General features: G+C 42.9%; 1 protein-coding gene across 50 annotated transcripts in view; it reads right to left on the reverse strand.

The window, feature by feature from the left end:
• The window catches only part of NRCAM (neuronal cell adhesion molecule), a 317,402-nt gene that overhangs the window by 42,947 nt on the left and 259,127 nt on the right, over positions 1-15,328 (reverse strand). For 40 of the 50 annotated variants that reach the window (XM_084977477.1, XM_084977466.1, XM_084977498.1 and 37 more), the window contains 6 exons: positions 6,485-6,628; positions 4,854-4,965; positions 4,498-4,664; positions 3,961-4,108; positions 1,485-1,609; positions 965-994 (listed from right to left, as the gene is read on the reverse strand). In XM_084977477.1, the coding sequence (XP_084833603.1) occupies positions 965-994; positions 1,485-1,609; positions 3,961-4,108; positions 4,498-4,664; positions 4,854-4,965; positions 6,485-6,628 (726 nt within the window). The remainder of the gene's footprint in view (positions 1-964; positions 995-1,484; positions 1,610-3,960; positions 4,109-4,497; positions 4,665-4,853; positions 4,966-6,484; positions 6,629-15,328) is intronic. The other 10 variants (XM_084977483.1, XM_084977494.1, XM_084977493.1 and 7 more) reach the window with 1 other exon arrangement.

A 15,328-nucleotide genomic window follows, 5' to 3' on the forward strand; every position in this document is an offset into this window, starting at 1 on the left:
GTGGATGCTCTGTACAAGTCAGGCAGGCACACGGGGAGGTGTGTTTCCTCTCAGAGGACACCAGGGTACAGACATCTGTTGGGACAAAGGTGTCCCAGAAGCACATCTGCCTCTTCTACTGGTGCATCTGAGGTCTGGACAGTCAATGTTCTCCCTGGGTCTTTTCCTGACCTTGCTTCTGGCAATAACTCTGGCTCTTCGGGGAACCAGAGGCCATACAAAAATACTTCCTGCCAGTAAAGAAGCAGTAAATGTCTACAAAGGACAGGTCTTCTATAGCACAATTAATGAACTATGTGAAATTCATCTGAGTTTTTGCCAAAAAATTAATTTCTTGTATTTGTATGCTGAGTAAAGACAAGAGTTCTTTTATCACAACGATTTTGGGAAAAGATTCTGATTTATTTTCCCACCTCAGAAAAATCACATGACCTGGAAGTGTCCTCCTTTTGGTCTTTAGTGATTTATCTTCTGTGAGTTGGTTTTCTTTGATACAAAGGTCACATGTTGTTCTCAACATCCACTGTAAATTTCTTGAAAGTGCAATTCTCAAACAACATTCATTTTCCCCAAACAACTTTTAATAGATTGAAATGGACACCCAATTTGTGGAATGATATTGGAAATAGCTTATTCAATCTGTAAAACGTAGATCATGGCTTTTGCAAAAGCACTATGCTACTTTCTAAGGGAAGGCTATCAAAGAAGGACTTTTATCAAATGAACTGACTTTGCAATAACACATGCAATCATTGGAAGACAATGGCAATATATTCAGTGAAAAGTTCCAGAGTTATAATGAAGAGATGATTTAACAGCAGAAAATGGACAACACAGTGGGACATCTGACAGAGCCCTTTTCTTTAAAGAAACACAATGACGTGATAGAGAAAAGAAAGTTAATGGACGTTTTCTGAACATGTGAAATTCTTTGAAAGAAAACAAAGGACTCATATTAGTTTACCGTAAATGGGAGCTGGAGTTGGAGTAGGAGCTAGAAAGGACATTGATATAAAGGATTTTAATCAAAATTAGTAATGGAAAGATATAAGATAGCACAAGAACACAAAGACTGAGCATGATAAAGATTATAAAACCGAGCCTTATGCTGAGCTGTGAGACCTGGCATTGTTAAACATGCAGTAACAAATTAGGGGGGAAACTCCTTCCAAATACTTAAAAGTAAGTATTAAAATACTTAAATAAAATTATTTATCTACTTAAATAAAGGTAGATTCTTTCCCCCAGTTTCCTTATAAAAATATCACGAATACACGTAACCATCATTTAAATCCAGTGCTGCTACAAAGTATATTTCTACTGAAATGATCGCCTCAAAGGCATCTTTCAAAGAAGAAAAATGTGGGTATTTAATTGACCTACAAAATGGTAAAACTATATACCAAGCAAATAGTACTAGGGACAGTTTCCCTTTCAACTTAAACCGGGGCAGCCATCTGGGCTGCATGGGTTCTAGTTCTTACCGACGACACTAAGCACAGCGCTGGCAGAAACGTTGTCCAGGGTTGTGTTGGCCACACACGTGTAGGTCCCGCCATCATCGTCATTGACATCAGCTACCACCAAATGGTCCTTGTCAACTGTGAACCTGTAATTACGGCACATTCAGAGCGGCTGAAGTGGACTTCCCGCTACACTCAATCACTGGGTTCCGGGCATGAAAGCAACTTTGAATTTGATGGAAGAGAAGGTTTGCTAGCATATTAAAGTTAAGATCCCATACAACACATGTCACTTTGATCATGATGAAAGCTGGAAAACATTGTGAATGGGTGGGAGTCTCGGGTGAGCAATGGTGACAAGTTGTCTGGTCCGGTGGCTTTTAACCACGCCTCTGGAGTTTAGGAGCTTCCTTGAGACCAGGGGTATCTGGAGCTGAGGTGGGGTAGCTTGGCGACCCTAACTAGAGGGCCTTCCTATGGCACCTGCTGCTATCACTCATCCAGCTCAGTTTCTAACAAAGTGTGTATTTTAAAACAATTTATTATTATTTATTTATACTGAAGTGCAGGTGATTTACCTTTCAGGTGTATAGCAAAGTGATTCAGAGTTATAGATGTGTGTGTACATACACACACACACACCTATGTATTAATACACAGTCTTTCAGATTCTTTCACATTATACATTATTACAAGACTTTGAGTAGAGTTCCCTGTGCTATACAGTAGGGCCCTATTGTTTATCTATTTTATATGTGGTGGTGTGTACCTGTTAATCCCAAATTCTCAATTTATCTCTCCCCTCCTTTTTTCTTTGATAAACATAAGTTTGTTTTCTACATCTGTGAGTCTATTTCTGTTTTGTTGATCAGTTCATTTGTATCATTTTTTTAGATTCCACATATAAATGATATTATATAATGTTTGTCTCCCTTTCTGACTTACTTAGTATGATCATCTGTAGGTCCATCCATGTTGCTGCAAATGACATCATTGCATTCTTTTTTATGGCCAAAGAATTTATTATTTACTGCAGAAATTTTGGTATCATTTTGCCATATGCATCAACTCTCACAGGAGAAAGTAAATGCAAACAATACTAATCAGTTTTACCATTAGAAACAGGAAGCTTGAAATCAGCATTCACCATGAAGTGTTTTCTAGTGTTTACTTTCAAGTATGACGATTTACTTAGTAGGCCAAAAATCCATGTAAATAGGATTCATACATGGTTTTAAAGAGGCTTCATAAATCGTTCACGATCTCCAAAGGGGATTTTCAAGTTAAGGCTTTTTTTTTTTTTTTTTTTGGTCATTCCCATGGCATGTGGAAGTTCCCAGGCCAGGGATCGAACCCACATCACAGCAGTGACAACGCTGGATCCTTAACTCACTGTGCCACAAGGGAACTTCCCTAAGTTAAAGCTTTAGCTGACTTAACTCTGCGGTCATTTCTTCAGATTTCCTTCTCATCTTTATCAATTCAGATTCCACAGATAAAACTGACCAGTTGAAGCGTAGAGTTGGTTGGAAACTCTGGGCACAAAAAAGTCACATTGTTCTTTTAAGGACCATTAGCAAGCAACAGGGCACCATTTAGTCACTGTTGAAAGGAACCACAGAAACCACTTCCACTAGCATAAGCTTTCCTTCCAGTCGGAGCAATGCTCATGGCCCCTCTAGAACAGCTAAAATTTCCATGTTTGACTCTGTGAACCCCATCAAACTGAGGGCCTCACCTGGAAAGCAGGCATGACCCTTCATCCATTCTAAGCTAAAGGAATACAGCGTGCTCAGGCTCTTCCAAATTCTTTACCTTTTTTCCCTCCCTTCAGGCTTTAAGTAAAATGAAAAGAAAAAGACCTCATCCAAATAAAAACAAGCGTCCTTTAAGACACAAGGATTCCAGCGCACTCTAATGCTTAAAGAGATCCTATTTCAGAATACTTGTAGAATGGTCATGAAAACATCAGTTTAGACTTCACTGTGCAAGGTAGAAAACAACGGACGTTTTCTAAGGCCTGAAAGGTTTTTCGCATCCCAATCACACAGGAGACCAATACACAAAAGATAGACAAACATTCTCAGGGTCTTATTCCCATAACTTGATACCTTTTCAGGTCTGAAGGGATCAAGTTATAGCATGAAGAGAAAATACATATCTACATTAGAGAGAGAGCAGAATTCAAAAACTTTAAAAATAGAACTACTAGAGTTCCTGCTGTGGTGTTTTGGGATTGGCAGTGCCTCTGCAGTGCCAGGACGCAAGTTCCCAGCCCGGCACAGTGGGTTAAAGGATCTGGCATTGCCAGAGCGCTATCATAGTTTGCAACTGCAGCTCAAATCTAATCCCTGGCCTGGGAACTCCATATGCTATGGGGTGGCCTAAATACATACATATATACACACATAACTGTAAGTTACAATAAATACATCTTTAGCTTAAGAGCAGCTTAAAGAGAGAAGGAAGAGAAAGGGAAGAAATTGTTTTCAAATACCTTCCATCACTGGGCAGCTCACTGTGGTCCTTCAGCCACGTGACAGTGAGGATTAAGGTATGGTCATGTTTCACTTTGCATTCAAAGGACACCGTGCTCCCTCTTTGCACAACTGCATATTCGGGCTGTTTAATGATCCTTGTTGGATCTGAAATGGAAAGTTTCTGTTATCCACAGCCAAGGCTGGAACATTTGACTCACAGACATGGAGAACAGACCTGTGGCTGGCAAGTGGGAGGTGGATGAGGGGGAGAGGGATGGAGTGAGAGTTTGGGATTAGCGGATGCCAACTACTAGACAGAGAATGGTCCTACTGTATAGCACAGGGATCTATATTCAATATCCTATGATCGACTATAATAGAAAAGAATCTGAAAAAGAATGAATATATGTTTAACTGAATCACTCTGTGGTACAGCAGAAATTAATACAACTTTGTAAATCAGCTGTCCATCAATAAAATAAATGTCTTAAAAAGCTGGAGAACTTGCTCAGAGTCCTATCATAGTTAAAAAATGTTTGTCACCCCTGCCTCACCTTTGATTTCTAAGTGAACCTCATTCTTCGCCATTCCTAACTTATTCCTGGCAACACATGTGTAAGTTCCCGTACTGTCCTTCTGGGCCACAGGAATTTCCAAAGTTCCATTTTCATGTAAAATATAAATATCTTCACGAAGTGCACTCCCTTTAGCGCCTTTAAACCTTCATTGCAGAAATGATCACAATGAGAAAAAAAAATCACAATTTGAAGTCAGACATAAAATGCCATGTTCAAGGCAAACATACCATGATCTGCATTATAGCATCAAGTTCACGGACATCTGGAATCTGCCCAGGCATATTGCATGTTTGAAAATGCAAACATGAAGCACAGATAGGGCCATTACTTACCACTCAATGCTCGGTAGAGGAGACCCAAAGAAGGCACAGTCTAGGAAGGCAGGCCTGTCTGCGATGACCTGATACAGTGTGTTTGCAGACGTAAGGATTCGTGGAGGCTCAGCTAAAAACATTTTGAAAAAGTAAAGCAAATATAAAAATGAAACAAACATGTAGGTGCACCATCATTTTATTGCATTTTAAGGCCACTGAAGTTCCTGGTAAGGCACAACCAATATATCTCTGCCTTCATGTTCTCGATCAGGTATGACCTTACTGGTCCCTCAAGATTCCAGATGGGAAAATTCAAGGTTTCTCCTTCTGCCTCACATCCTGCATCTTATGCAGGCACAGTCTGTCATAACTGATTGATCTATCTATATCTCCTACTCCATTGTGAGTTCTTTACAGGTAGGAATGGGACTTTTTTACTGTTTGCTCCCCATAAACCAGCCATGTATCTGGCCAGATAAAAAATAATGGCCACATGCAGTTTGCGGGGGATGACTGATCTGCCTCTTAGAACCTCAGGGTGGGGGGATGGGAGGGGAGCGGATACACATTATCTGGCAGAGAAAAGCAGAATGCTGCTGATGCCTCAAAACAGAAGCCGAATCAAAACCGCTCCCGGTACCTGCACGGGCATCTTAGAGGCTCAGCTCTTCGGGAGATTTACTGACCTTCATCTCAAGTATGAAGGAACTTTTTTTTTTTTTGTCTTTTCTAGGGCCGCACCCGCGGCATATGGAGGTTCCCAGGCTAGGGGTCTAATCAGAGCTGTAGCCGCCAGCCTATGCCAGAGCCACAGCAAGGCGGGATCTGAGCCAGGTCTGTGACCTACACCACAGCTCATAGCAATGCCGGATCCTTAACCTACTGAGCAAGGCCAGGGATTGAACCTGAAACCTCACGGTTCCTAGTCGGATTTGCTAACCACTGAGCCACGATGGGAACTCCGAAGCATGAAGGAACTACCACCTATTGGTTGGCTTCCTGACCGTAATTTTGTTTGAAAGACAACCTACTACACTAAAAGAGTTCAAATATAATCCTCTGGCATCATGAAAACAATTCTCACATAAATTTTTAACAAATCTGGCATTTTAGCAGTTTTGTACAATATGAGAAATGCAATGTTCACAGAAACGAGCCATTTGAGAATATTGATGTCATGGTTTTCTAACCATATTATCACAAATTGATAAATGAATGTACCTCTGCAACTTAGGTCAAGGACAAACATTACACCTGATTAATTTTCAAAAATCAGAATCATGAAACTGTCATTCAATTCATCAGTTTCTAAGGCTGGAAGAATAAGGAAATTATGAAGAGTAACTTCCTTTTGAGGGGGTTTGACAGTCTGTTAGTGTGACGTCTGCGAATGGAATAGCCTGACTGTTTGATTATTTCTACCACGAAGAATCTGCCATTATAAACACCGTGTTAGGAAAGGACATTGAGAACAGACTGTGATTTTCTTTAGCACAAGGTATCTTAGCCATCTTCTTACAGAAGATGCCTTACAGATCCAAGTCCCGCACCACCATTTAGGAGACACTAATGTGTTTCTGCTGAATAAATGGAAAACAACAGTGGTCATTCATTTAAGTTGCCATGTCTTTAATAAAGAGGGCGCTTACCCAGCACGTTTACAAATGCGTTTGCCAGTAAATATCCATATTCGTTAGAGGCATTGCACTGATACACGGAACTTGACCTCTCCTGAACGTTTGAAAAAATAATGGTGTCACCATCTATTTTTCTGCTGGGGTCATCCGGGGCAACTGTTTGGGAGGAAAAATAAAAAGTATATATTCATTCTTCTTTGCTCAAAAGATGTAAAGCTGGAGGTCTAAGTTATAGTAAGTAAAAGACTGATCTAGACACAGGCGCTAAGAAAGCGAAGATCAACCCAGGCAGACGCCATAATTCTCCTTGCTCAGAATTTAGTTCTCACTCATCAGCATGGGTATATGCTGGAGAGCCATTTCGTTTTAAATGGAGTGACTCTTTTCCGTATTATTTTGAGAGATGCAGGGGAGAAAAAAAAAGCCCAAGTTAGATGTAAATGGCAACACAAATTCAGGAAACTATTACCTTGCTCACAAAGAAATTATGGGTATTTATGAGGAGGCGAGCTGATTATCAAGAGGAGGCAACAAAAGCTAGTCCAAATTATAGAAACCCTCTAGCTCATCCAAACCTGTGTCTCTTAAGAGCCTCTTATTAAAATAAACAAATAAATATGTCAATAAATACAGGGCTAGTAGTCAAATGAGAAAATATGCACATTCCTGTTGTGGAAATTCCTGAGGCTAAAGTAGAAATCAATTGTGTAAAATTTCTCTTAAAGGTAGTAGTTATAGCTAAATCTCTTAAGGATCTAAAAGAATGTTAAGACCAGGACTGATCCTCAGTCAAGTGGAATGGAACGTGTTGGGTAGTATAATACGTGAGAATTCAGTCCCGGCCCTGCCAACCATTTGGAAGTGCTACGTTCCTGGACATACATTCCTTTCCGTGAACGCTAAACCTTGGGCTGTGACCTTCCACGGCTTTAAAAGTACACTAAAAAAAGGGTAATAGGCGACTCCACATACTGATCAAAATCAAATCTAATCAAGAGTAACCAGATATTTGATATATCATGATAAACCACTCAGGAAAAAAGCATGAAAATGAAGATAAATACATGTATCACTCAATCACTTTGCTGTGCAGCAGAAATTAACACATTGTACATCAACTATGCCTCAATAAAATAAATTTTTTTATTACTCAAATGAATTGATCACATCTGTAGTTGTATAATGATCATAACAATCCAATTTCACAGGATTTCCAATAAAATAAATTTTAATAAATAAGTAATGCCCCCCCTCTTAAACTGCCCTTGCAACATGAACCATGTAAGTAGCCTTTACTCTTTTTTTTCCTCCTCCTCCTTTTTTTTAGAGCCATATGGAAGTTCCCAGGCTAGGGGTTGAATCAGAGCTGCAGAGGCCAGCCTACACCACAGCCACAGCAATGCAGGAGATCCAAGCCACATCTGTGGCCTACACAGCAGCCTGTGGCAATTCCAAATCCTTAACCCACTAAGCGAGGCCAAGGACTGAACCTGTATCCTCATGGATACTAGTCAGGTTCTTAATCTGCTGAGCCACAAAGGGAGCTCTGACCTTTACTTTCTTTATTTTTTGGACACAGCATGCAGTGGCTTGATGTGGGATCTGAGTTCCCAGACCAGGGATTGAACCCAGGCCACAGCCCGTGAGAGTGCTGAATCCTTACCACTAGACCACCAGGGAACTCCCGCCTTTACTTTCATCCTAAACGTATATTTCTTCTTAGATGACAGGAAAAGGATGGGCCTCTAAGACATATTTATCACTGCATTTAGAGTCTTTTATCTCTTAAAATTTTTTTCAAGTACTTGGTTCGCCTGTGGTTTATTAATGAGCGTAAATAATACAAACGAGTAAAACTATCATATGTTTCAGCACCCACATCCCAAGTACTGTGCCCACTCTGCAATCCTTCCGACTGATGCTGTATAAGAGATTCCAAACTTAATTGGCTTAAAACCACACAAATTGACCATCACACAGTTCTGTACGTAGCTGTCGTCTGACACTCTGATGCCAATCAACAGCTAACGGAGGAAACCTTCTTGGATTCTCCAGTTAGTTCTAGTAGTGACAGGATGTGCCAGGATGCTCTGAGTGGGCGCCTGGGCTCACATCCGCTGTTGGTGACTCTAATGACTTCAAAATAGCCTTAGGGAACATGTGCTTCCAACCAGAAGAAAAGTACAAGTTCTGATTCCTTCGGCAGAACATAGATGTCCTCACTAAATGACAGCAGAGGACCTACGCATCGCACTGGCTGAGGAAGTGGACCAGAGCTGTGGGAGGACGTGGAGACCCTGAGAATGCATGCGGCATCCCTCAAGACTGCCCACGTTCCTTGTCCCAGATCCCAAGTCTAGGCTCGCCAGGGCATTTCTTACTCACACATTCAGCAATGTCCCTTGGCTGCCTCAGCAAGACGTGCTGGGACACAGCAGCATTTCTGGAGACTCTTTCTTTAAGTGCCCTTAGTGCTTTTGGACCCAGCAGTTGGGCAGTCAGTGTTGGGCCTCCTCAGGGGACTGTCAGTGCCCACCCCGTGTCCACTCTGAATGCGCCTCTCTGGCCCTGCCAGGCAGTGGAGGGCTGGAAGTGCCATGCCCAGGCATCTTAGATAGTGACGAGGTCCAGCTAGAGCTCTGGGCCGAATCTCTCTGGATGGGTGGCAGACGGTGTGAGAAAAACCTCCTCAAATTCCTGGAATACCTTGAGCTCTTAAAAAGCTACACCATCATGTGTTGTTTTATGGGCACAGAGTGCCAGTTTGACAAGATAAGGAAGTTCTGGAGGTATATTTCATAATAATGCAAATGCAGGAGTTTCCTGATGGCTCAGTGGGTTAAGGACTTGGCATTGCCACTGCTGTGGCTGGGGTCACTGCCATGGTAGAATTTTGATCCCTGGCCTGGGAACTTCTGCATGCCACTGGCATGGCCAAAAAAACCTAGTGTGAACGTATGGGAACACGACTGAACTATATGCTTAAACGTGGTTAAGACGGTGAATTTTACATTTTGTGTTTTTAAACCACAATAAAAAGCTACCTCACCATGAATGTGGAAGACCAGCCCAACTATCAAAGCCAGCAGGACCATCTTTCCCCCGTGGGGACTCAGCCAACACACGTGACCTAACAGAGCTTTTATGTAGCCCTCGGTTGAACTTTTTGTTTTTGCTATCAACTCTTTCCAATACTATTCTTTACCTGAAAGGCATCTAAGTGTATCTGCCTAATTTTTACTACATGGGGCAGCCTTCAAACATTTATTTTGGGCGAGGTACTGAGGAATTCAATAAACCCCACAGGGAAGATTAATGAGTAAATTAGCAGATATTTCTCCATGGGGGTTGGGTCTACATTTTCCTGAAGCACTTACTTAAAGAAACACAAACCAAGCCAGGAATTGTCGCAGTGACAGATGGAAGCTCCGCTGGCACTGGACAGAGAGGAAACTTGCTAGTGTGGAGATGTGCGAAGCTTTGGACTCTCTGTGCCGGCTGCTGGGTGGGAGTACCTCTCCAGCATCCAAACCCAAATTCTCCAAAGGAATACTCATTAATTCCGGGCATAACCAATTGCATTTGTCGTTCACGTACACAGGGGAAAGATTTATTTATTTATTGGAAAGAAATTTAAGAGCATAGAATCAGCCCCTACAACTGAGAGTCCCAAAGGTAAGGTTCAGAACGGGGATGACCATCTTCCATCAATACGTCCTTTTGTTTTACCTCTCCTGACGGCTGACCCAAGCCACAAACACTTCTTCTAACATTCAGGAAATGAGACTAATAACAATGAGGGCCACCTTATATGTGACAAGGACTGTCACATTTTAAAATGTTTTTGTGTCTATTGCATAGTTGTATTTTCAAAAGAGTTTTGTCAAAGAGATTCCCAGTAGACAGTCGTATTTGCAACTTGGAGATGAGAAGCTAGAGACTTCATGGTTTGTTTAATGCAGGATTACTGCTCAGACTTTTCTGAGTTAGTCTCCTTTATCATCATCTAATTAAATGTGAACATCTGAGCATAATGTAGAACATATCTGGGTGAAGATATGAATTTTCTTTTTTTTTAAATTAAAAAAAAATTTTTTTTTTTTTGGTCTTTTTGCCTTTTCTAGGGCCGCTCCCACAGCATATGGAAGTTCCCAGGCCAGGGATTGAATCGGAGCTGTAGCCGCCGGCCTACGTCAGAGCCACAGCAATGCGGGATCCGAGCCTCGTCTGCAACCTACACCACAGCACACGGCAACGCCGGATCCTTAACCCACTGAGCAAGGGCAGGGGTTGAACCCGCAACCTCATGGTTCCTAGTTGGATTCGTTAACCACTGAGCCACGACGGGAACTCCAGAGATGAATTTTCTTCATCTATTTATTCTATTCCCATAAAGGGATGTCCCTTCCTTTGGAGACAAGGAAGAAGAAAGATGCCTTGGTGGAATCTTGGGAGGATTCTGGACCACACGTCCATTCCCCTGGCAGCTTATTATGTGTTACTGGCTTTCAGACTCTCCCTCCAATGTCAGCAAAATACAAAATTGTTTCAGGAGGAGGACTGCTGCCCATTCTTATCCCCTTCATTCCATCGTCCCTGTCCCTTCTCATTTTTTAGAAAAAAGAGACCTTTTAACATAAAAACAGTGTGATCTTACACAGGCTCCATGTGGAAGAATCTGAGAGTTCCACCCCAAGTGACAGGTGGTTGATGAAGGATCCACATGTGTTAGGCTCTCTGCTGCCTCTTGGGACAGGCACCAGAATCTCAGTGTCCACAGCCTTGCCCTTGGATGTTTTCTTTCTGGTCCTGAGTTCTACTGTCACACCCTCCCAGACCCTGCAGGTCACGCAATAAAAATCAAAGCTCTTTCTTAGCGCCACCTCTCTGCAGTTGTATTCTTTTACCTGACTTCTGCAGATGGTTTCAAAAATATTTTAGGTGGTTTCAGGCAACAGGCAAATTACATACTTAATATAGTCTTTTTTTTTTTTTTTCAAGGAAAGTTTAAAGTATCCTGGCCATTCCTGGGGTGGTTGGGTGTCAGAGCTTTGGAAGACATTAAGCTTAGAGCCTGGACTCTTTGTTTTTGTTTGTTGTTTGTCTTTTTAGGGCTGCACCTGCCCTATGGAAACTCCCAGGCTATGGGTTGAATCAGAGCAGCCGCTGGCCTACATCATAGCCACAGCAATGTGGGATCTGAGCCAAAACTGTGAACTACACTGAAGCTCACAGCAACGCCAGATCCTTAACCCTCTGAGCAATCGAACCCACATCCTCATGGACTAGTCGGATACTTAACCCGCTGAGCTACAATGGGAACTCTGTGAGTCCAGACCCTTTCTGAATGAATTCTTTTGGTTTGTAAATCATTAGGTTCCAGGCCTGAAATGCATAGACACAAATCAATAACACTCTATTTTGCCAGTGAAACCCAAGCCTGACTCCTCCCTCTCCTTGTATAGGACTTAAGTGCAATTGGGAGCCAGAGCCTGCAGAGGCGGGGGAGGGGGCGAGAGTGGCAATATCCTTAGGTGATTGTCCTGGAGTCAGGACTGGGGAGGCTGAATGTGTGGGACTGTGGTCCCCTGATGATATCTCTGTTGGGTGGCAGCTGGAGGAGAGGCTGCACAGTCATCCTGCAGAAGCACAGCTGTTTTCTGCCCCTGCCCCTTAGCAACTGGTCCAGCCACAGTTTCTGAAGTCTCTTAGGTATGAGCAAGGCAGCTTGCGCTCCCAGCTTACTTCTGGGGTCTGCTTTAGCCCCTTGGAAGGCTAGGAATCCTCACCAGGCCAATTCTGTGCCTCTCTACACTGCAGCAGATTCTGCTCCCTCTCATCTACCCCTGCCTCTCTGCCATCCCTCCTCTGTGCCCTGTCATCATTGAAAGCATCCGTGGGCTGCAAACTCAGCCAACTGCAGCCAATAATCAAGCCCCAGTCTCTTGGGTCCAGAATGGTCCTCAAACCTCAAAGGCAGTTCTGTTTAGAGGCCTCTGAATTCACAGGTTAACCATCAAGGAGGGTGGCCATGGGGAGAGGCATGAGGCTCCTGGAACTTCTATCGATGTTCAGAGTTTTCTTTGGCATTTACTCTTTATCTTGGATCCGAGGAGGTCAACACAGGTGGGGGCATGTAGGGTTCACTGTGACTCAGTTGTTTAAGAGTTAGTGTATACAAATGAACACATCTTTGGAACAGAAATAGACTCATAGACAATAGACTTGTGGTTGCCAAGGGGGAGGATAGTGGGGGTGGGGTGGGGTTTGGGATGAGCAGATGCCAACTATGACATAGAAAGTGGGTAAACAACAAGGTCCTACTGTAATAGCTATATTCACTATCCTATGATAAACTATAAAGGAAAAGAATATGAAAAAGAATATGCATAACTGAATCGCTTTGCTCTACACCAGAAATTAACACAACATGGTAAATCAACTTTACTTCAGTAAAATAACCATTTAAAAAAAAAAAAAAAAAAAGGCTTAGTGGCTAGCCAAGAAGCCACTCAGCAAAGCTGCAGATGGCCCAGCTGCTGAAGGTGGGGGCGGAGAGTAGCAGTGCTCCTGCTGGGCCATCGTGCAGAGAGCAAGGACGGTCCCCACCAGGTGCCTCGAGCCCATCACCTTTCAGTTCTGAGATTGCAAACAGTAATCCATGCACTTGGCCTCCTGATGTGGAAGAAGATGCCTTCCAGGAAGGCTTCTCATCACCTCCGCATAACATACAGCACCAGCTCCCAGCACTGTGCAGCGGTCTGGTGGCCGGGGCCCCTGGCTTTGTGGCCAGGCCATATAATGTTCTTCTTCTTGCTCATCCACCAGAGTGACCGCTGAGAGGCACACCAGAGGCTGAGGGACCCCGCATCTGTAGGCACTGTAAAACTCTGACCCTGGCTCTGCTCAGCCTTCTGTTTTCCTTCCAGAATGGACTTAACAAACACTTTGGGAACAGAAGAAATGAACTGATTTGGAACCTGATTTGAGCGATTTTGTTCTGTTTTCCGCTCTGGACCCAATCAGATGACCTGCGGTTACAGCAGACAGGTTCCTCTTGTCTCCAAGGACTGTTATCCTTCACCCTGCTCCCCAACAAACAGGCCTTTCACAGTGGATCCTCCCTCAAAATATTTCATTTAAAGGGGAGTGTCTAGGAGTTCCCATCGTGGTTCAGAGCAAAAGAAACTGACTAGCATCCATGAGGATGTGGGTTCAAACCCTGGCCAGGGATCCGGTGTTGCCGTGAACTGTGGTGTAGGTCGAGGACATAGTCTGGGAACCTCCATATGCCTTAAGTGGGGCCCTAAAAAGCAAAAAAAAAAAGGGGAGGGTGGGGAATGTCTATGCCACATACTCTATTGGAGGACATGCAAACTGATATACCTTTCTTAGAGTGTCATTTTCAAAATGCGCTAAAATTTAAAATGTTCATAGATTTTATCCAAGGGATAATTCAAGTGTGTAAGTATATAAAAACATTACAATTATGACTGTCACAGATTGTGTAACAATACAAAATTTTAAATACCCCTCAAAGCCATGAAAGTACAGCACACTGTCAAAAGAGAAATATAGATGTACATTGAAAAAAAAATCACCCCAATTACCTAGTATATAGAGAAAATAAACTAATCTAATAAACAAAAAAGGGAATGTCTATGAGTGCAGTTTCAAAGCTTCTTTTTTAAGTCTAGGTGACCTACAATATTAGTTTCAGGTGTACAACATGATATTCAATACTTCATAGATTATATTCCATGTAAAATTATAAAAGAATGTCTCTATTCCCTGTGCTGGACATTACATTCTTGAATCTTATTTTACTAGAAGTTCAAAGCCCTTAATACAGCTGAAGCGACAGGGTTCCCTGACAGACACCACCTGTGCCGGGTTTGGAAGTTTTACAAACTGAGCGAATCAGGAGGAAAGATGAGCATCCTTGTTTTATCTCCCCTCATCTGTGTGCCCCGACTCACCTGCATCTCACTTTTCCCTGCTTATGATTGCATTTTGGCTGCCGAGCTTGAGGGTGTTTATCTTTTCAACATTCCCTGGTTCCTTGTCTTTCCTGCTGAGCAACTAGGATGGGGACCCCTCCCACTTGTCAGTTTCACTGAGGTCCAACCTCAGGGGCTGGGCTACCATCTCTAAAGCAGCAGGGAAACTCCGGGAGGCAAAACACGGTGCCAAAGCGCTAAGCACACTCCATCCTTTACTGCCATTTCTGAACGCGTTCCTAAGAAAATCAGACACTCTACCAGAAAACTTATTTTTTCAGTTCTGGGCGTTGGTCCACTCTTTCTCAGTTTTCACTCACGTGCCTCTGAGAGTGCTAACAGCTTCCCAATGCACAACCACCAAGCACTCACTGCGGTTCTTCCTGGTCCTGAGCATAGTTAAAATTGGGAATGGTTCTCTCCGAACCCGATTTGCTGGCTTCCTTAGTATGTGTGTTCTTCCAGAAACATATTCGCTTTTACAGTCAACACAGGCTGTCTGTTTTCAAGGATCTGGTAAGTACGGTGTTGTGTTACACAAACTCCTAATAAACCCATGGACCTGGGTCTCTCACTCTGTCTAGACCTGCTGCCATAAGACTGTGATAGTGAGAAGCAGGGACATGTGCCATTTAAAAACTGTCAGCAGTTTTTAGATCCATCTTAGGGTGAAGACTACTTTAGGAAAGCCAGTTGAGTGGACCTTTAGGTTATGTCAGAGAAGAAACTTTTTTTTTTTTTTCTTTTTTGGCCACCCTGCAGCATATGGAGTTCCCCGGGGCCAGGGATCAGATCTGAGCCCACAGTCAAGATCTAAGATGCAGCTGTGGCAACACTGGATCCTCAACGCACTGTG

Source organism: Sus scrofa, chromosome 9 (assembly GCF_054392235.1).
Source record: "Sus scrofa isolate SSC_HxYL_T2T_F1_AM1 chromosome 9, Sscrofa_HxYL_maternal_Yorkshire_Landrace_v2.0, whole genome shotgun sequence".
NCBI classification, from domain to species: Eukaryota; Metazoa; Chordata; class Mammalia; order Artiodactyla; family Suidae; genus Sus; species Sus scrofa.